The sequence below is a fragment of the Centroberyx affinis genome, unplaced genomic scaffold (assembly GCF_046629955.1).
Source record: "Centroberyx affinis isolate AG114_WGS23_722 - 3 ecotype Tasmania unplaced genomic scaffold, CSIRO-AGI_Caff_v1 ptg001901l_1, whole genome shotgun sequence".
Taxonomy (NCBI): domain Eukaryota; kingdom Metazoa; phylum Chordata; class Actinopteri; order Beryciformes; family Berycidae; genus Centroberyx; species Centroberyx affinis.
In genome coordinates, this window is record NW_027280266.1 from 206,072 (window position 1) to 228,378 (window position 22,307).

The following is a 22,307-nucleotide window of genomic DNA, read 5'->3' on the forward strand; positions in this document are numbered from 1 at the left end:
GACAGCTAGGTGCTAGAGGGAGGCGTGTGTGTGTGAGAGAGAGAGAGAGAGTGAGAGAGAGTGACAGAGAGGGAGAGAAAGCAAGACAGAGCCAAACGATGTGTCACATGCCAGAGCTTAAAAAAAAAAAAAAATCAATGTTAAAATGTTTCCTCTTAGACTAACATGGTTTTGGGTGCTGATCACTGTTTTAGAAAGGAAGCCCCATGTATCTGTTTGCTTGACAATCCTTATTGTCGCTTCAGTCTGCCAGCTGACAAGCTAATGTTTTTATTAGCCAGGACACTTCACCAGTATTCCCTAACGTGATAAATTCTGCATGTAAAAACTGAAAAAAAAAAAAAAAAAAATTAAGCTTGTAACACTGCCAATCCTGTATAATTAATGGGAAGTTGTGCCCATTAATGTGAGAGCAGTACAGTAGGCTACATAAGCATCAGCACTGAACTTTGAGGATTACTGAAAAGTTTCTTGGGGCTTTACCACCAACTTGCTTATTTTGAAGGCAACTTAATAATTTAATCAAAGTATTATGCCAATATATGGCTGTCAGGTTATGAAAAATTAATGGCCGTACTCTAGCCAATCAGAACTGGAAAATCATGCAGGCCATTGTAACATACACCGTCTGAATACATCTGCCTCTACATCACATCTTCATACACTTTCTATCTCTATCTTATGACTCTGGTCTGTGATGGAATGGATTTTGATTATTACTATGTATCATTTATTCATTTCCTATCATTTATTGATTATTGTTTTAATATTGTTAAATCTACACATCATTGAACATCTCAGTATTGAGATATGGGCAATGACAGGATGCAACAGGCAAATAGAGACAAGGTTTTACTTGAAGTGATCACATAAGGCTGAACCTTGAGAGTGAGACAATCGAACAGCAACAGAAATGTCTGCAGATTTTTAGCTAGAAAGTTTGTGAGAGTTTGCGTATAGAATTCAAGAAGGGAAGGGGGAAAGCTGTATGAGAGATGATGGGACTAAGTTGCAGTATGGGTGTTTTTCTGATGAACCATCTCATTAAACCCCTAACATTCACTCCTGTTTCAGAGGCTTGATTCTTTAAAAAATATATATTTTTAGACTTCTCACTTGTCCATAAACCCGCTAATTCTCAAACCAACTGTCAAACTCATTAACCTCTCTTCAAAGCGTAATGCAGCAGAGCCTCATGCCCTACTCTATCTGCTCATATAGGGTAAAAAGCAAAAAACCAACACTGAGTAGGAAGCCTTTTCAATGGTTCTTTCACATTATCAAATATAGCCGTGACAAATCAGAAATCCTATCTGGCGTGAAATGAAGCAAAGACATAAGGGGGAGGTGAGAGTAGGTGGTGTTTTGCTCTCTTTAGGTGGAGAGAAACAGAGTGGGAGGCAAAAAAAAAAAGACCACGATACGAGTGGAAAGGAGACAGAGAAAGCGAGTGAATGAGTGCATTAGTGAGAATGATTATACACTAGTCAATCTACTTTTCTCTTTTCCTTCTCTTTCAAGAATTACCACTTTTTGTAGAAGTTTCCCCTGTCAAGACTATAGTCTTAGAAAATGTTATCAGAAAAATAACAAATTGGAATACTCAAACTCAGTAATCGTAATAATTCTTGGTTATGTTTTGATTACTTTTCCTCCAGTGACTAATTTGAATTGCATTAGACATCAGTGATATTTGTGATATCTATTGTGGAGCTGAAAAATATGTAAATTGTGATATCAGTGAAGAGCAATAATACTGTATGGATACTATATACAGCAGGGCAACAAATTTTACAAACACGACAGTTAATGTGAAAAGCAAAAATACAGTGTCTACCTTATCAGTATAATCCTTCTTTTTGAGCAGCAACCTAGACTATGTTCCATCACAGAAAAAATATTTTTAATTTCAGCCTCATTGTTCAGTTTTAGTGACACTAAGATGGCAAAAGTCACAATATAATCCTATTGTGGACGGGGTATTTTGCATCTAATTGCACCAGAAACTGAGCAGTGAGGAATGATCTTATGCTTGAACCATTGTGTATGGGTTTAAAAAAACAATAATGAAGAATTGCAGATGCAGGCTTATTTTCTGCACATGAAGCTGTCTGTATGGCACACGGGCCTTCAGATGCCTGTGGACAGCCCAAGGCTCAAAGGAGAGAAGTCATGCGGGGAAGGAGAGGGGAAAATGACGACCATGAAATAGTCCTACATTTCTCTAAGTCTCCATTTCCTTCTGCCACGTTTTAAAAAGATCTCTCCGATTTGCCACAATTCCTCCACCTTTTAAGAGGCATTTATCAGGCAGGCAGCACCGCAGGAGTCATTTTTCAGAGAACAGACGAAGAGAGAGAGAGAGAGGATGGAGCGAAGTTGGAGGGGAGTGGAGGAGGGGTGAGGATGCGAGGGATGAAAGAGGGAGCGCAATCCATCTGAGAGGTGACCGTGTGCAACTGGACGGGTGAGAAAATTCATTGTGAGTGAATAGGTGAGTCATTGTGTGCGTGCGTGTGCATCTTTGGGGCTACGTTCTTCAGAGAGCTTGTTTTTAATATCCGCGCTTGTGAGACGCAACACTAGACAGAACAAAAGTAAGAGAGAAGGAGCGGGAAATGTCAAAATGTATCATTAAGAGTGACTGGGTGACAGTGAAATCCACCGACAGAGGAAGGCAGACAGATGGAGATAGACAGATGGATAAATTGCAGAGAAAACACGTCACAGAGAAAGAGCATAAATGTCTTGGACGGGGTGAGCACGCAGGACAGGTAGAGCGGTATTCGGAAGGGGCCATAACTCAGACATGCGCCCCAGGAGGGAGGATGAGGCACCTGCCTGGGGCATCTGCATAATGTGGGGCTAGTTAAACGGCTCTCCGGGGGGATTTATGCTCTGGCAGGAGCGGCCATAAATCAGGGCTTGTCGCTGGGGCCGGGGCTGCAGACAGGAGATCTACAGCCTGAGAGTGGCACCTGGTAAAGACTGGGTCGACAGGTAAATAAACTCATACACACTGAGTGGGAGTCATTTTTACAGCCTCTGATCCAATCTGCTGCTGATGGTATGTATGACAAAGACATAAATAGATTTCAGACTGTGGTGTTTGACAAAAATTTACATTTAACGGAAATTAATATCAGGCTCTGTCTGGTTCCATCTTTTCTGACAGCCTGTAAAACAGTTTATTAGGCCCTGCTTTACGGTGACTTTAGAAAGGCTTAGAGCTGCTGTAATACTACAATACAGATCTTGAACAGTGGCTAAACAAAATGGTTGCTATTTTTGATTGGGGCATTCATATTTAAATGAACTGTTATGTGGTTGCAGGTTTACATAAAAAGACCTTCAGGTGCTACTTACGTTTCCATGTTGTCCCCCTCTAGAACTGTCTGGACCGGCAGGTAGCCCAGCCGAGGATGTTTGGCAAAGTACTTCTTAGAGCGGAACTTGTTCTTCAGCACTTTGGTGAAATCACGCATGTCTTCACCTGATGTTGTCTACAGGAGAGAAAGAGAGAAAAAGAGAGATAGAGAGAGGGAGAGAGAGAGAAAGAGAGAGAGAGAGAGAGGGAGGGAGAGGGAGAGGGAGAGGGAGAGAGAGAGAGAGAGAGAGAGAGAGAGAGAGAGAGAGAGAGAGAGAGAGAAGGGTACAAAGGTAACAGAAATGAGCTATTCTGTTTGAGCTATAATGAGCTGTAAGTGCTTGTGTGTATATTGTAGTGTGTGTGTGTGTGAATGTCAGTGTGTGCGTTTGTGCATTTGCGCATGCATAAGTAGCCTATGCATTTGTGCAGAAAAAATTATGTGTTTTGTTAGTGAGTTAATTAGCAGAGGCGGTTCTCCTGGAGTCGTGGTTTCTGCCTCGCAAGCAAACGACAAATTACCACAGCGGCCTGACCAGAGGGGATAAAAATAACCCTCCTGCAGAGGACAACTACTGAGGAACACACACACAGACACACACACACACGGGCACACATGCACACATTTCCCACAGTTGACAGATGTGGGTAAATGAACAGACTCTAATGAGTTCACATGGCTTATTAACTAATCCACACAACTTAGATGGCAGCTTGAAGAAACCAAAAACAATTACTATATATAGAGAGGACACAGGAAATAAGGAGATAGAGAGTACAGGTGGGAAGAGGAGAATAGGTATGTGTGTGTGTGTATGTGTGTGTGTGTTTACGTGCCATCGTGCATGTGTGGTTTTATGGATGTGTTTTGACAGCTAGAGAATTTCCGTGCCAACAAAATGACACCAGAGGCAGCAGTCCCAGTCGAACCCAAACAACATCTCCACTTAGGAAGACTGAGAACATTAAAACTACAGTAATCAATACAGCGCAGCAACATATTTTGGCTTCTCCGATATCACTTATAACTCGCGTGGGGAACAATGAAAATGGTACTTCTATAAAAATCAAAACCAAATAAAAAAAGCAATATTGCAGCCATAAAGTAAACAGTACGACAGAGATGAGAAAAAGAACGTTATTAAATGACCGCTCTGAGTCTCACAACAGCCACTATCAATCTTTAGCTCCACACAAGAGTCTATATTCTGCAGCATCTGCCCAGCTTCATTATCCAATATGAATTTTACATTTTCAAAGGCATAAAACTGAAATACAATTTGGTTTTAGTGTAGGGAGAAGGGTAAATATTATTTTGTGTTTCATTTGGATTTTTTTTCCGGAGGAAATAGACAACAGACAGACAATAAAATGCTTGTTATTCAATGGTGTTGAGGGAAATTGAGCTGAACCGTGGGGAACACAAAAGTTGTAAAAAGAGTTAATTGATAAAAGTTTTCATTTTATTTCTGCTACATAAGTTTGTTTGTTTTATACAGTAGGTGATTTGGAGAAGACTACACTGTTACTGTATTGTAATACTGCAACACTAGATAAACTGATGTCCTAAACTGTGGCTGCATTCTTCTTTGAAGCAAATGTATTCAACGCCCTTTACTGTACCTACATTTTGCAGTTTGCAGCCTGAATTCAAAATGGATTCAACTGAGATTTTTTAGTCAACTGCCCACACAAAATATCGCCCCTATCTGAAAGCATGTTCTAAGAATTGTTTGCAAGTTAGAGCAATATCTCATTTCAATAAGTCTTCAATCCCCTGGCAGTGATAACAGATTCAGGTCTTTTTGGATATAGATCTGTATCAGCTTGGTACATCTGGAGTTTGGCATTTTCTATACTTCTTCCTTACAGATTCGCTCAAGCTTGGTCAAGCTGCATCTGCAAACAGCTATATATGTTGAAGCCTGGGGTTTGGCTGGGCCACTAAAGGACTTTCTGGTGTTGATTTGCATAGGCTCATTGTCCTACTGGAACATAAATTGCTGCCCCAATCTAAGGTGTTTGGCACTCTGCAGCAGGTTCTCCTAAAGAATCTGCCTGCACATGGCTCCATTCATTGTTCCTTCTCTCCTCACAAGTCTCCCAGTCCCTCTGCTGCTGAAAAGCCAGACACAGAACTTTGCATTACAGCTGAAGAGTTCAATTTTTGTTTCATCAGACCAGAGAATCTTTTGCCTCATGCTCTCAGAGTCTTTCAAGCCTTTTTGCAACTTCCAGGCTGCTGTTACAGCATGTGCTTTTTTTTCCTAGGAGCGGCTTCCTTCTGGCCACACGGACCAGATCTGAAAAGTCGTACACTGTCCTTACGGTGAGATCTCATATCGCAGACAAGGAACTCTGCAGTTACTGCTAAGGGGTTGAAATATAATCAACACAAAATATTTCAGTTTGTCATTCTTAATTAATTTGTAAAAAAAATTGGTAATAAAACAAATCCACTTTGATATTATGGGTTATTCTGTGCAGATGAGTGACAAAATATCCTAATTTGATCCAAGAAGAAAAAGTCAAGGGGGTTGAATACTTTCTGAAGACACTGTATATTCCCTCCTTTCTGATGAAGTTGGTAATTGGTAAACTCCTGGATGAGTAACATACCCTATAGCTGAGTCATAATCTCCAAACAACATTTGAAGCATCTGTATCTTATCTTTGCTGCAACATAGCTGAGAGTAAGATCATGTTTTTTCAAAGTCAAGGCAGGCAACTGCTAGACGTTTAAACTCAGGGAAGAATGATCACTGCTCCCTACGGCTGCTTTTCTAAAGTCAATATCTACCCCATTTGCAGATTGAAAAACCAAATTAAAAGACAGAAATGAGAAACGCCTTTCACCCCAGCAACTCAAAATTTGACGTTTAGCAATATTGAAACGAGTTGGCCCACAAGTGGGCTATGCTAATCGAGAGAGAGCGATACCCAATTTCAGCAAGCTCCCTCCCTTCTAATATTCTTCTCTCCGAGCAGTAGTAAAGTGAAATATTGCTTTCTGGCAGAAATTATAAAAGAACTCAAAGGACCGTGAGTATTTCACTATTTGTTCATGTAAATTCAATTTAGGCCAGGGGAGAGACCGTGGAACAAGATGGGGAAATCAACTGTATTGGAGGAGAGAGGCATGGCAAGGGTGTAGTGTGTGTGTGTGTGTGTGTGTGTCTTTGTGTATTGTGTGCATGTGTGTGTGTTGTAATGGTTTGCCTGGGGTGCTACGCAGGTCTAGACCTAATTAAGTTAATTTAGTGTCAATTGTCAAGCCATACAAAGAACTCACGCATTTAAAGATCAGTTTCCATCTCATGAACGCTTGCAACACTGTATAAGAAAACTTTTACCAACTATCTTGAAGTGCGTACCATAGAATCACATTAACTAATCAAACAACAGCAGGTTTCAAATGCAAGGTAATATATATTGAAATTGAAAAGTATGAGTTGCTGTAAAAGTTTAGAAATCCCTGGGTGTGTAAATTAAGCGTATGAATATGTATTGAGAGTTAGAGGAGTGGAACTCCTCCTGGGTTTTGTGACATTAGTAGAGGGACGTCCTTAATGAAAGATGGAGATAGGGGGCAACCGAAGTCTGCGTGAGTGTGAGTGTGTGTGCTTTCATTAAATGGATGAGCGGAGTGTGTGAGCATGTGGAATAGAGATATGAGATGAACCGCTAAACGACACCGTGTGTGTGTGTGTGTGTGTGTGTGTGTGTGTACATGTGTGTGTGTTACTCCCTCACCGGTGTGCAGTACTCCACCATGGGGTAGTTGAGCTTGTGGCCCTTGGCAGTGCGCCCAGAAAAGAAGCAGCTCTGACACACGTCATAGTTGAAATGCTTCAGACTGCGATACCTACAGAGAGTGAGAGAGAGAGAGAGAGAGGGGGGGGGGGGGGGGGGGGGGGGAAGTGAGATAACGAGTGGTGGGAAGGAACAGAAATAATAGTCATGAGTGTAGATGTCGGTTTCATGTTTTGACGGTGTGTGTGTGCGTGTGTGTGTGTGTGTGTATGCATGAGCTTGTGTGTGTACCACTATAGCACAACTCATCTCATCTCCAGGCTGCACTAGGGCCTCCTGGGGAGCTCCTCGATTTCCACTGTCACCACTGAGTCACACAATCCTCCATACACACACACACACACACACACACACACACACACACACACACACTTCTCAATATGCTGACACTGTGACAGACACCTAGATTTCCACCAAAACACAGTGTCAGGTTGTTGTCCTCACCCACTGCAGCCAGTAGGCCATTTAACAACTAAATTGAGACGGGAGCAATTCAGACATAATAGCTCAAGTCTTTTATCTCTCTCTCCTCTCGAGCGCTCCCAAGGTTAACTGACTGATGAGCTACGAGAGGGAGCCATATATCACAGGGTGCAACAACGCACACGACACCGCCATGTCAAATGCACCATTACCTACTGACACGTAGCATATTACTACGGGGGGGGGGGGGGGGGGGCGTTTGATTCACCTTCACAGTGGGAGACATTGAGGTGCCCCTTAATTAATGAGTTTATCCACTAATTAACAACTTTGCGTTAATTACGGGATCCGTATTTATAGTCTGCCGTTGATCAGGGGACAATCGACTTGTAACATGGTTCGTGTCAACTCTCTAGACCACACAAAACGCCGGCTCTGCATTTTCCTGCATTTGCTCTCTCCCCTTCCCTCCCTCCCTCCCTCTCTCATCGATCAATGACAGAGCATGGGAGACTTGTGCTTCGTCAAACATCTGACTGTATTTCTCTTTCTGCTGGCAAAGCGAGGGATCTGAAAAGGACAGTCCTCCCGCTCCACTCCACCCCCTTAGCATGGTGTTGCACGTTATTCTGTGTCCAGAAAAAAAACCTTCCCTTGCTAGACTTGGTCAGACTTTTATGATAGGGTGATTGATCTTTTTTTTGGTTTGGTTTGGTGTTTTCACTTGTTGTTATGCCTCTTGTTTGTTATTTTTTGTGGTCCATCATTGGGGGCCACATTGGAAACAAGTGGTATTGCTTTACTCTCCTGCGTATTCATTCCTTTTCCTCCTTCCTTCAATCAGTCAATCAATCAGTCAATCATTCATTCATTGTTGGCATTCCCCTATGTTGCTGTCCAATGCTGAACACACACAAGTAGTATTACTGTGATTTGTGTTTGGTTACAATTTATTGAACCATTCATTTGGTTAAAACAGTGACTGAGGGGTGCAAAATATATAGCTTGTGTTATGAAGGCAGCTATGGGGTATAAAGCAGGTAATGTTTGTGGATGTGTGTGTGTATTTGTGTGAGTGTGACTGTCAATCTCACACAGTATCAGAGGGTGGTCTGTTATGCAGTGTTTGCCAGGCGGGCGGACGCCTCTTTGAGCGTAAATGTGTGTGTGTGTGTGTGTGTGTGTGTGTGTGTGTGAGCGTGTGTATGTTTCAACGCAAACCTCCAGATGGTATTTAGTCAGTGGTGTATCAGCTGCTGACATTTAGATAAATGCCTGCCCTCCAGAGCAGCTCTGCCCTTTCTGCTCAACCTGGAGACAACAACACAGAACCGTGCCACACTGTGTGTGTGTGTGTGCGTGTGTGTGTCTTGTTACATGGTGCGGGAAGGAAGTGTGTGTGAAGACTGAAAATATCAAAGTACTTGCCACCTTTCTTGATTTTGTGTGTGTGAGTATCAGAAATCTTGGATCAGATGCTGAGTCTAAGTGTGTGTGTGTGTGTGTGTGTGTGTGTATACCTGAAGCCAACGATGGGACACTCCTTGCAGATGTTACACTTGGCTTGGTGCTTGGCCGTCTCTGCGGCGGCCACTCTATGCAGGACGGGAAGCCAAACCATGGACTGAGGCTCCAGACGCATCCAATCGATAAACTGCCTGGGCTCCAGCTCCACCTTATTGGTCACCTGGGCAGAGGAGGAGGCGGGGCCAGGAGTTAGGAGCCTTTTAATCAAAAGTTCAGCAAGCGTATGAAGTTTATAGTTTCTATAAAGTTCAACAAACAGAGGTGACACGCAGTGAAACCTTGTGCCAGGCACTGTGTAGCATGATGGGGAAACATACACAACACCAGTGGCAGAGAGGAGGAACAGGCTGTAACTCTGTGCTTGTTACCTGAGCCTAATAAAAGATGCAGACAAATTTAAGATGACCATACATATTAAAGTGACGATTCCCTCAGGCGCATTATGGCCTTGAATTGTGGGCCAAGTCTAAATAACTTTTACGAGCTCTTTATTCATGTTTAGTGGTTGGAATAACTTACAATAAACTTTGATTCATTTTTTTTTTTTTTAACACTGCCCTTGTCCTACAGGCCCATAGCTGTGCTGTTAGGTAACGTTAGTAGCTATGAAAAACACACCCAAACTCCTACTGTAACTACTGCACTGAGGGACACAGCTTAGTGTCTGAAAGTCTGTTTTGCTGGTGTACTTTACTGTTTTTTTTGTATTTGGAGGCGTAATTAGATATGTCTTATGTTTAGGGTGTTTTGTATTTGATTTCTGTCCTTTCTGATTTTTTGTTTTGTTGATATTTATGCCACTTAATACTCTGGCAGCGGAAAATAAGTTTCTGCCTTGAGGACAATAATCAATCAATCCATATGTCCATCTATCAATATCCATCTTTCCAATCCTTCTATCTAAGCATCCATATATCCACCTATCTGTGTCAAGCCACAGTACAACAGTGCAAAGCATCTGTCCAGACTGTGTGTCCCTCCTAAAGACCAACCTGTCCATTAGAAGAAAAATTACAGGATATAAAAAAAAAACGCGACCACAAAACAGATTTGAGGAGAATCTTTGCTGAGCTACAGATCATAATGAGACCACTGGAGATGCCAATGCAGGGCGCCAACCTTTGAGACGGCTGTTGAGAATAAACAAATCAGACCTTTCCATCTTCCCTGACACACTGAAAGGGCAGCAAGCAAACAATGGATACAAGCATCCAACTAGCACACATTACAAATAATGGTATAGCAGTAACATTCCTTTCCCACTGTTTAAAGTGTGCAAGGTTGTAGAGTCTTTCCAATGTAGTATATGCTCCTAAAGAAACTGAAAAAGCACATTTGCACCTTAAAATATAAAGCAGGGACGGGCTTTTCAGTTGCATTTGACAGATCATGCGTGTGCGTCTTAAGAAAACATTAATCAGAGCCTTGGTGTGTGTATGTGCATGTGTGTGTGTGTGAAAGCAAAATGTCAGAGAGAAATGCGTAGGCTTAAAGATCACACATGTCAGATAGAGGGACCATCTGGGTAGATGCATGTCAGGCCATGGCACCCAACAGGAAGGGGTGACACTCACTAGCTATGTTTCCATACAACTGTTGGACTGCGGATTTTACGCTAACATTTGAAATGTCACAAAGAATTGTTAAGTAGGTTAGTAAGTAAGTAGGATTGAAGCGAATAAAAAGGCTTCCTCAATTAGTAGACATCAACGAGAAAAATGGAAAGCGTTTTTCAAGAATTAGTATTGGGCCAGTTAATTTTCATCAGAAGGCCAAAACAAAGAAATGCAAATATTCTATACACCAACTAATGGTCATACAACCAAAACAAAGCCTTTTGAACTGTTTTTGAACCATTTTGGGCTGATCACACCAAGCCTACTGCATTTTTGTTTTTTTGGCAAATGCATTTTCATATATCACATAATAATTCCTTAAAAATCTGCTTCAAATGGATGCAAAAACCTTATGTGTGATATTGGGGAAGTTTCACCAAATTGTGTTCAGCTTTTCCAAATTACCATATCATAATTCACAATATAATGCTTGGGTGGAAATCCAGCTACTCTCTCTACTCTCCTCCACAGTGTCTCCATACCTCCATTCATCCCTCTCTACTCCATCTGTCCATTCACCATTCATCTCCGTTCATCCTACCGGCCAGTTTCAGAATTCACATGCTGTTCATCTGGTCTGGGACGGTCCCCGTTAATATTTGCAAACATGAACGACTCTCTCCCAAAACCAGGAACCAGAGAACTGAGATTCAAACAAGTGATAACATCGGGTATAAAGTCTGGAGCTCCCCTGCAGAGAGAGAGAGTGCCCAGGAGGACTTTCCGGGGATAAGGGTATGTTTTCTGGTTGAGAAGTGACATCACTGCCAAAGAATCTGTCATATTTGGGTCTGAAAACTCAAACAAACATCCCATAGGCATTCACTGTTTATGAAGCAGCTCCAGACTTTCTCTGCTCTTTGGTGAGCAGTGTGCCTCTGTTAGTCCTTCACCCCTCCATCTGTCCTTCCTCTGCACTATTACTGTATCGCTCCATCTCTCCTTTCCCTTACCTGCCTTACCTTGCGTCTCATCTCCCCCTTACCTCCCTCCCCCTTGCCGTCTAATGGCAGAATTATGGCACTTACAGATTAATTATTGCTGTGGAGAGATGGCTGGGAGGATGAGGGGACAGAGGGATGGATGGATGGATAGATGAAGGAGAGTGACAAAGGACCGGTGAGAGAGGCCATATTTATGGGGGCCCAACTCGTTCATCACAGGCCCATTAAACCAAATGGACTGGGTGACTGCGCTGTCACTGGCAGGGCAGACTGACACACAGGTGGCACAGGGTTTTTTGTGTGTGTGTGTGTGTGTGTGTTTGTGTGTGTGTATGAGAGTGAGAGAGAGAGAGAGAGAGAGAGAGAGAGAGAGAGAGAGAGAGAGAGAGAGAGAGAGAGAGAGAGAGAGAGAGAGAGTGAGAGAGTGAGAGAGAGAGAGAGAGAGAGAGAGAGATTTGAACTTTTTCTACCTGCCTGCCTGTCTGGTTTGATGATTGAATGATTAATGGGTTAGTGGACTACAGCTGGTGTAGCAATTCACAACCAAGTGCGTGTGCAATTTGTGTGTGTGTGTGTGTGTGTACTCGCGCATGCTTGCACCTCTGTGTGCATGTGTATTAATATGTCATCAAGAGAGTAGACTGCAGGCAAACACATTTGCCTGTTGAAAAAGACATCTGCATTATTTTAAGATAGAAAGAAAGAAAGAAAGAAAGAGAAAGTGAGAGTGAGAGTGAGAGTGAGAGTGAGAGAGAGAGAGAGAGAGAGAGAGAGAGAGAGAGAGAGAGAGAGAGAGAGAGAGAGAGAGAGAGAGTTTGGTTTATAAGGCTGGGTGGGTAAAATTGCCAATGTCAGCCACACTCCAGCAGCTGCTATTTTGGGAGGTGGAGCGCAGGAATCAGTGAAATTTATAGCTTCCTAATTTTAATGCCTTGGCTCCAATTTATGACTGTCGAAGCATGAGTCAGGGGAGAAAGAGTGAGAAAAATGAAAAAGTGATCCCGGGGGATGAAGACATCATTAAATGCAAGCGACGCCCAGAGATAAACCCAGGAAAGTGGTTAGCTGGCCGCAGTAAAACACTAGAGGACAGCCAGCAGAACGGCTGAGGCCGCCGGAGGCTTCATGGTTGGTCAACAGAGCTCGGATATTAAGACACTTTCACAAGATTGAGAGAGGGATGGGGCAGACGGCTGGAGAACATAAGGAGGAGACGAAGACGTTCAATGACAATCAGCGCTGGGAAGGTATCTCAATATAATCTCTGACAGATTATTTATTACTTGCCAAAAATTCTAATTAGTAATGTGGTCAATAGATGATTCTAACTTGATTCGCTACTTTGAACTACTTTTACATTTGGAGATTAATTTGTCTCCAAACTCTGTACATGAAATTAAACCAGATGATTTATTCCAATGTACAGACAACCAACACTTTCTTTATTTCACATAAAAATGGTCTGTGTCTATAATCTCACAAAAAAGCATTTTATCTACCCAACATCTTCCCAAGTAAGTAAGTCTTACTTTGATTGGAAAGTAAGTGGAAAATTGTACTGCTTTTCTTTTCATTAGCTGTAAATGTTGCCAATTCTTTTGTCATTTTTCTGTAACTGATGTAACAGAACCTGATGAAAATGAGCTCACTATGATAAGGTAGGCTATACGTTTACATAATCTTTGGCTGTGTGTGTGTGTGTGTGTGTCTGTGTGTGGGCAGACTGATGTGCATGTCTACGTGTGTGTGTATGTACATGTGTGTGTACATACGTGCTGGAAGCAGCTGCGGACGCTGGGTTCGATGTTGGAGCCTCCGAAGGCGGCCACCTCCCCCAGCTGCCTCGGGATCTGGATGGCGTCATGGAGCAGCAGGCCCAGCTGCCTCTGGTCGCACGTGTCGCCGGCCGACGATACCTGGCTGAAGAGGTCTGGGGGGGGGGGGTTAAGGTGAGGAGGGTGGGGGGGGAAAGAGAACGAGAGAGAAAGGAGGAGAAAGAGGGAGTGAGGGAAGGAGATGGAGCAGGTGGGTAATATGTTGAGATAGAGATAAAGGTATATATAGATGCAGAAGAAGGGTGGGAGTGATGGCGCAGTAAATAGTGTGTGGGGAGGGTGTTGTTATTGGTGGTGGTGGGGGGGGGGGGGGGGGGGGGTGGCCAAAGAGAGAATCGCAGAAAAAGATGCATTATTAATCTCTCCCTTCCTGCCTCCGTCTCCCGCTCTAACCACTTTCTCCCGGAGATTGACACAGCCGCATATGGAAGCCCGCCTGTTGATGCGCAGGCCGGGGCTAACAAACACGCTGACAGTGATATATTTTAGATGAAGTTACGAAACATCTCCAGACTCCACGCGGAAAGCGAACAGACAGAGCAGAGAGGGTAATCCGGAGAAAGGGGGAGGGAGAGAGGGAGGAACGAGGGGCAATGACAGTTCTTTCTGTTCTGCTTGCTGTTGACTTTGATCTCTGTGTGAGACCTGGCCCTGATGCCAGCTCCTGTTTTGTAGGGGTGTGTGCGCGCGTGTGCGTGTGTAAACCCGTGTGCAAACACCAGCATCGATGTGTGTTCATGACCTCCTCCCATGCAGACATATCCTGTGTCATCTGACTGATCAAACTTACCCCCCGACTCTCACTACTTTCTGCTGTGGAATACATTTGACATACGCAACTGTCACAAAGTGAGTGTCAGATGGCAGCATGTCTGGTTATCTGAATGTGACTCTGTGACTCTGTGTGTGTGTGTGTGTGTGTGTGTGTGTGTGTTGCTGTGTAGCTATATGCATAGGCCTGACAGCCAATGAGACTCTAAAGGAGGAAGGGTGCAATCAAGCGTACTTGATCTCCTTCTCAGCCTAATAGAAACTGCCAGTGGAACGAATAGGCTCAGGGACGGAGTCCACGCCATAGGAGCAGAAAGGGAGGAAAAGGAGAGGGGGATGGAGGGAGAGAGGGGATGCCAGAGGAAGATAGGATGAAAGAGAAAGCGGCACTGGTAGATGGATGAACAATGGTGTGAGCAATGACAGCAGAGAGAGAGACAGACAGAGAGAGAGATAGCGAGACAGAAACAAAGAGCAGGAAGCCAACATGACAGCCTTCTCCCAGTGCAGCAGGCCTATATCCACTCTCCCTAATCCCCCAAAAAGCAATCGGAATAGAAAATGAAATAAATAAAGAACAGTAGAAACGCGTGGGAGGTCTCTCATCCAATTAGACGGCCCTTTCTCAAGCTCCTCTCGCTGACAGTCTGATTAATACTGCTGGGATTACAGCTGTGATGGGGCAGTGTGAGATAGGCTCGCATGCAGACTGGCATGCACAGGGGGCGGGATGACGGTGCGTTCAAGTGCATTAGCAGATACAGTATCTTAAATGACACTTACATTTGTATTTCTCCTCCAGGTGCCCCTTGGAGAGAGAGAGCAATCCTATCTTCATGGACAGGACACGGATCTTCCCACTCCGACCGCTACAGGGTACACACACACACATATACATATACACACACAAACACACACACACACACACACGTGCATGCACACACAGGCAAGCACACACCCACACACGTCAGGCCTAGACAGGTGGCAGTGAGCCAGTCAAATTTACTGTGTGTGTGTGTGTGTTCTGTTCTGATCTGAAGTAATTAAATACAACAGCAGTGACAGAAAATCAGTATGTGCTCGGAAAGAAAATAGTTTATTTATTGTCAATCTGCATGCTCTAGAGTGTGTGTACTCATGTGTGTGTGCCTGAGAGAAAGGAAGCTAGTGAGCTTCCAGGTGTATGTACAGTGTATGCAGAAACAATGTTAGCATGTTGATTCACAGTGTGTGTGCATGTGTGTGATTACACATACAGTATGTCCATGTTATAGACGATGAGACACCATTCAGACCCATGTCAGCGCACAGTGTATGTGAACATGTGTTTGAGTGTGTGTTCCCAGATAAACACACAGACAGATGCCGGCGTACAGTGGCATGCTGACAATGTCCAAGTATGTACAGAAGTATGCACATAGATCTTGTATGTAAGAGTGTGTATGTATGGGATTAAAGTAGTTATCCTTCACAAATGATGTCACCTTGTTTTGACCTGTAATTGTAGCACCCTTCTTGGGCCAGTCAGTGTAATTTTGAAAATGCACAGAAAACACAGTCTGAACACAGTGGTGAGATGCATCATTCCCTCACTGGAATCCATTGGAAAATTGGAATTTGAGATATTGCGTGTGACAAACAAATCAGTTTGTTTCTTCATAGCATCAGTTACAGATGCTTCATTAGTTACATTTTCAAATTGCCAGAAGGCAGTGGTGCAGAGATGCATCATTCCAAAGTTGTCAGTGAAGTCTGATATCACATGTGACGGACAGACAAACAAATGGACCAAGAGTGGAAGACCGATTCATAAACCAACCCCCCCATCCCTCCGAGTCCCCCGGCTGCGGCGTACGTACGTGTCGTAGACGTTGAGCAGCCAGTTGAGACACATGTCGACGCAGAGCGGCACGTTGACCAGGTCCTTGTGCTCCTGCTCCAGGCCGTCGTAGATGGACGTCAGGCAGTTGATGACGTCTGGCACCGACAGCAGCTGACTGTTGTTGGTTAGCTTGTGCTGATCAAAGGTGGTCTGGGCCACGCTGAGGTCCAACAAGTCCACTGCAGAGGAGACGGAGGCAGGGTAGGAGATAGAGGGAGGGGGAGAAGTGACAGGAGGAGAGAGAGAGAGAGAGGGGAAATAAGGGGGAGGGGAGTGAAGGAGAGGGAGACAGCGGGAAAGGACATGGGTGAGGGAGTTGACAGAAAAGGACATGAGAGGAGTGAATAGGGGAGAAATCAGTGGAGTAGAGGAGAGAGGAGAAAGGATGATGAGGGGGGAAAGGAGAGAAGCAGACAGAGTTAGTTAGAAACATTAGTCACCGTTCCAACTCGTTCACTGGGCTTTCAGCAGCAGCAAAGAGCTTTCTAAAAATGCCAACACATCTGAGAGTACGGGCCGCTGAAAATGGCACAGACTATTCATAGAGGCACTTCAAGACCGCAGACTTGATTGATACATTGTCCAAAATAGTCCAAAACAAACTCTGAGAGTCTGCAGGGAATACGGAGAACAGACTGCAGGAGATGGTGAAATATTAATATACAAGGAAAAATAGAACCAAAAAAAGAAAGTCACAAGAGAGAGTCAGACAGAGAGCAGTCTAGTTCGCTCTCTTTTAATTGGTCGGCTAGGTCTTAATTGACAAGGCAAAGCAGGAGTGCGAGATTTATAAATACACATCACACTTCTATCATGTCTGTCTTTATCATCCATCCATCCACCTATCTATCAATCTATCTAGAGATAGAGAGAGAGAGACAGAGAGAGAGAGAGAAAGGTAGGGAGGTAACAGAAAGAAAGAAAGAGCATTGATCCACTTGGGCTAATAAAGCCCTTAGGGACGGCAATCTTAAAACAGTAGCAGGCTACATAAACACACAGAAAATATATATATGAATACACACACACACACACAGACTAATTGGAACTGAAAACATAAACAATAAAAACAAGACACCTTCAGCAGCTAGTGGTGTATGGTAGACACTGCCATATGTACACACACACACACACACACACACACACACACACACACACACACACACACAGCGGTGTCTAATTGAATAGCTGTGGTGTTTATGTTAATCCAGTGTGGTAAAGCCTGATCCCAGCAGTTAGGCCACAGCCAGCTCCCCATACTCCTCTGTCCTTTCATGTCAACCCCAGCTCTCATTTCAACTCTCTCATCTCTGCTTCCCTCTATCCCTCTTTCAATATGCTTCTGCATCTCCAGTCCAGCACTCATTTCCCTCCCTATCTCCCCTTGGTTCTTCTTCTTCTGTACTTTAATTTTAACTACTTCCACCAAGGTGGAGCAGTGAGCAGGGAGATCGCCTCTCAACTGGAGGATAACTGGAACTGGGGAGGGGGTAAACGAAAAGAGATTTTCCCTATGGGGGATCAATCCCTTTTTTCTTTGATAGTCTTTCATCCAAACCCACTAGAACCACCAGCTCTGCTAGTCTGTATGCATCCCTCTCCCTGACCTGCTGGCATTTTTCCATTTTCGACTGTGACTCTGCTCCCTCTCCTGCAACCCACTCCCCTTCCCTCTCCTCATTTGCCCTGTCTCTCTCTCTCTCTCTGTCTCTCTCTGTCTCTCTCTCTCACCTTCCTCCATCTCTCCTCTCGTTATGTTACCCCCTGTTCCAGAGACAGCGGTAATTACTGGGGTGTATCCACACGGAGCAGGCACAGCAGGGCAACCACGTCGACAAAAAGCAAAAACTTCACTTCTCTCTATCTCTCTCTCTGTCTCTCTCTACACATGCAGATATGAAGCTGAGAGACTGTGGCGTGATAGCGGGACGCCACGCAAACTCATTTGCGCTACTCCAGCCCCCTGGCACAGACTTAACCCAATTAGCCGTTTAATGGTATCCCTGTCGTGTGTGTGTGTGTGTGTGTGTGTGTGTGTGTGTGTGTGTGTGCATGTGCAATTCTCTCCCTCTCTGTCTGTCACACACACATGCTCGTGCACACACTCAGAAAGACACAAACACACACTCATACAGATACACACAGGTCTCCGAGCAAACACAATTCCAGATGAATCCAGGCTAATAACTAATAACTACTGATCCTCTCTCTGTGCGCGCGCACCTGTGTGTGTGTGTGTGTGTGTGTGTGCGTGTGTGTGTGTGTGTGTGTGTGTTCACGCGCGTGCACGTTCTGCGCTGTGACTGTTCTAATCTAATGGGTGAAATTGAATTGCAGTGCCCCGAGTCGAAATCACTCAGGCTTATGCATTCCCGTCACAAACACAGGCATGCGATCAGAGAGGCAATATGAGATAGCAAACTAAAACGCCTGAATCATCCAAACTCATTAACAACCAACAAACACAATAACACACTTTGATGACCACGAAAATTCAGGTACATAGGCCTACAGCTACACACACACTCATCCACATGAAGCATTGCATATTCCCTCTCTTTGTTTCACACACACACACACACACACACACACACACACACACAGAGCAAACTTCCTACAAACAGCAGGATGTGAATGAGAACCATAGAGCCACAGTTTGGGCTCGCAGTGTGTGTTGCTATAATAATGCCAACAGCTGGATGATGGTTGTTTGTCACCGTTATGACACCAAGCCGAGTCCAAGTAGCTGCTGCCATACTGTTTGAAAGCCCAGGAGGGCGGAGCCTGCATGCACCTGCTATACCAGTAAAGTGTGTGTGAGTGTGTGTATTTGTGTAAGACCTTCAGAGTGGAAGAGAGGGTAGATAGTCACCAGAGATAGTAGGTAATAGTCACCATTAGCCAGGTGTCCATTACAAAAGAGAAACAACAGATCTCATTTCGGGAAAAAGGCCTAAAAAAACACAGCCTGAATCGCAGCAAAAAAACAAAAAACATCCCACCTGTGCACACCAAATGGCGCTATGCTCAACAGGCTGAAGAGAAAATGGCAGCTGTGATCGTGAATGTATAAAATCATGCACATACACACACACACAGATATACACGTAGGCAATACATGTGGGTAATATTGCAGCCAAACTCTCCTTGGCTCCTGCGCTGTTCTGGCACAGCGTCTGGCAAAGCTTCAAGTCATTACAGCATCCCTCGTTGCACCTAGACACAGACTTCAAAGGAGGCGGGCCATGACTGTAGGTATTAAGGTGTGCGAGTGCGCGTGCGTGTGTGTGCGTCTTACTTACAGCACAGTGCTTTCTGTAGTCTGCGGATCTTCATGGCTGTCCGGTATGCTGAGAATCTCACATTGTTCAAGTCAGCTACAGAGAGAGAGAGAGAGAGAGAGAGAGAGAGAGAGAGAGAGAGAGACGGAAAGATGAAAGGTATAGAGGGACAAAAAGAGACAGAAGACGAACATCAGAACACAACGTGCTACAGAAATCGGCCTCGTGGGCATCACTGGCGAGACCCGGGTCCTTCAGTGAAAGTGAAGCCAGCGTCCTCCAGTGACGACGGCGCCCTGAGCGATTGTCTGCGGGGGCCACCGAGGGGAGGGCTAATGTGGACTGTGTAATTAGGTTAGTGAGTTCTGTCTCAGTGGAGGCCAGTCCTATTTGTTGAGCCGCCGGCCTACAGCGAACGCTCCCAAAGTTTCACAGCTTATTACTGATCCAGCTGCTCATTAAAGAACAGTCACACTGGCCACCCCAGAGGGACAGAGACATACATATGGATGGTGGGAGAGACAGACAGAGAGAAGAGAAGAGATCAGGGTGTCTGCAAAAATTTTAATGAAGTTAAATTTAAGACTTTTTTAAAATGTGAAAATGAAAGCAACTGTGGGACTTATCAGAATATAAGTCTGCATGACTGGGTTGATTTCTCACCGGAAAAATAGCCACCAGGAAACCTCTCTAACTGTATTAAATAAGAGCTGTTAGGGCCACGGGTTTAGATAATATAATTTAAGACATCTGAAGACTTTTGCAAGACCTGCAAACACCCTGGGTGATATGAAGATGCTACAAACATGCTGTGTGTTCATAGTGAGTGTGTGTGTGTGTGTGTGTGTGTTTCCATTCCCTACCTAGTGACTGGTAGAGCTCTGTCATCTTTGGATGGTCCCAGCAGGTAGTCTGTGTCTGGTGACTGAAAACCACAAAAATACACCATTAGACTTAGAAACACAAGTAAGCTGATGCACAGACATATAAACACATACTACTGGCACTAATACACACATACACACACACACACACACAAACTGACAGACAGACATGCACAAACACTTTCAAAGCTACTGCCACACACAAACACAAATCAATCACAGACAAAAACACTCAAAAACCTAAGACACTGGCAGATTCATACATACACACACACACACAAGCAAACTAGTAGACATACACAAATACTCTCAAAATGAATACACACTTGCACACGCACTGACACCATCATCATTTGACGTGTGCCATCAGTGTAGATAGCCTTGTTACAAACTCTTTCGTTACTGACTCCAAAATGGAGACACAGGCTCCACATTTCTAGAGCTCACAAATCATCAAAGGCTTCTGATTGAAAAGGAAAGAAAACAGAGCACACACACAGAAACACACACACACACACACATATATATATATAGGCAAACACACTATGAAGCCCTCTGATCTCCACAGGATCTGTCTTTTATACAACTTTGTTCCACCACTCAAACACCATGGGACATAAGTATAAGGGGACCATGTTGATGTCTCAACTCCCTGTTTACGCTCCTGCTTCAGACAGAAGCCTCCAGGTGCACACACGCGCACACACACACACACACACATATGCAAAACAACAAAAACAACCCAAATCTACTGAAGAACCAACCCTTCAAAAAATAAATAAATAAATAAATAAATAAATAAATAACTGAATAAATAAATAAATAAAATAAGACCCACCCCAAAACAGATCAAACGTGGTTGTCTTCACAGAGAGGACAGCAAAGAATCTGACTTTTCTGTGGCTGCGGCTGCCAATCCATTGTGCATCCATATGAGTTCTGCTGGCCGTGATGTGGTGGCTGTGTGTGTGTGTGTGTGTGTTTTGGGAGGAGGGGGGAGGGGAGGGAGGGGGTGGCACCTGGCTGTCAGCAGCCATACTTTGAACTTGGGGATGTTGGAGAGGCTTTCTGAAAGAGGGATTTCAAATTAAATGTCTGTTTTTGAATGCAGAATCTCCCCTGTGGTTGTGCTGCGGCTTGCTCTCCGCTGACAGGCAGCAAGATGGGAAGTGGAGCGCTGACAGAGAGCCGAGGTGGGGAAGTGGACTACAGAAGCCCTCCTCGTCCGCAGATGTTCATCACTATTCATCGGCCGTAGAGACTGATGACCCCTTTCACACCTGTGCTCGCATCGCTAATGCCTGGAGCGCCCTCGGGGGACGTTAGGGTCTTGTTTTATTTAGCTGGCCTACAAAGTGCCTGACTGAACTGACAATGGCTTCCGATGAATCCAAGTCAGGGGATTTTGCCGATAACAACTTGCTTTTGTGAATGGCATGCACGTACACGCAGGTAGACACACACACACACACACACGCACGCACACACCGCCCCGCTGGGAGGAAGAATAATGACTACCCAGGCTGAAACTCCTGCCAACAGCCATCGCAGTAAAACACAGTTTTGTCATTCAAATCTGAGTGTAGGACATCAAAGACAAGACAGCCTTAGTGCTAAGATGAGACACGCGATCAACTTACTGTGCTACGAAAACCTGCGTCATACTTATTTACTTACACTCACACAAAGAGGCAGGCAGCTTTTCCATCAACAAAAAGATTGGACGGCTTTTGCTTACATCCACAGCTCATGAATGCCATAATGAGGACAACCGTGTTGTCAGGTTCAACTGTCCTCAGCGCTGCGCCTTTGTTCAGCCTAACAATCTTCTTTGTTCTCCTTCAGGAGAAAGAGGCGAACCGATGACACATATACTACAAAGCTGCTACGGATTAGATAACACAGAGGGAGACAATCGTGAGCGGGAAGAGAGGCATCAGAGAATATTAAACAGTAGGGGACAA

At 44.3% G+C, this 22,307-nt stretch overlaps 1 protein-coding gene across 1 annotated transcript in view; it reads right to left on the minus strand.

The window, feature by feature from the left end:
• utrn (utrophin) overlaps nucleotides 1–22,307 on the minus strand; it is a 146,484-nt gene that overhangs the window by 23,349 nt on the left and 100,828 nt on the right. The window contains 8 exon segments of the mRNA XM_071530212.1: nucleotides 3,367–3,503; nucleotides 7,121–7,232; nucleotides 9,124–9,290; nucleotides 13,463–13,620; nucleotides 15,080–15,165; nucleotides 16,156–16,357; nucleotides 19,481–19,555; nucleotides 20,323–20,384. Of these exon segments, the coding sequence (XP_071386313.1) occupies nucleotides 3,367–3,503; nucleotides 7,121–7,232; nucleotides 9,124–9,290; nucleotides 13,463–13,620; nucleotides 15,080–15,165; nucleotides 16,156–16,357; nucleotides 19,481–19,555; nucleotides 20,323–20,384 (999 nt within the window).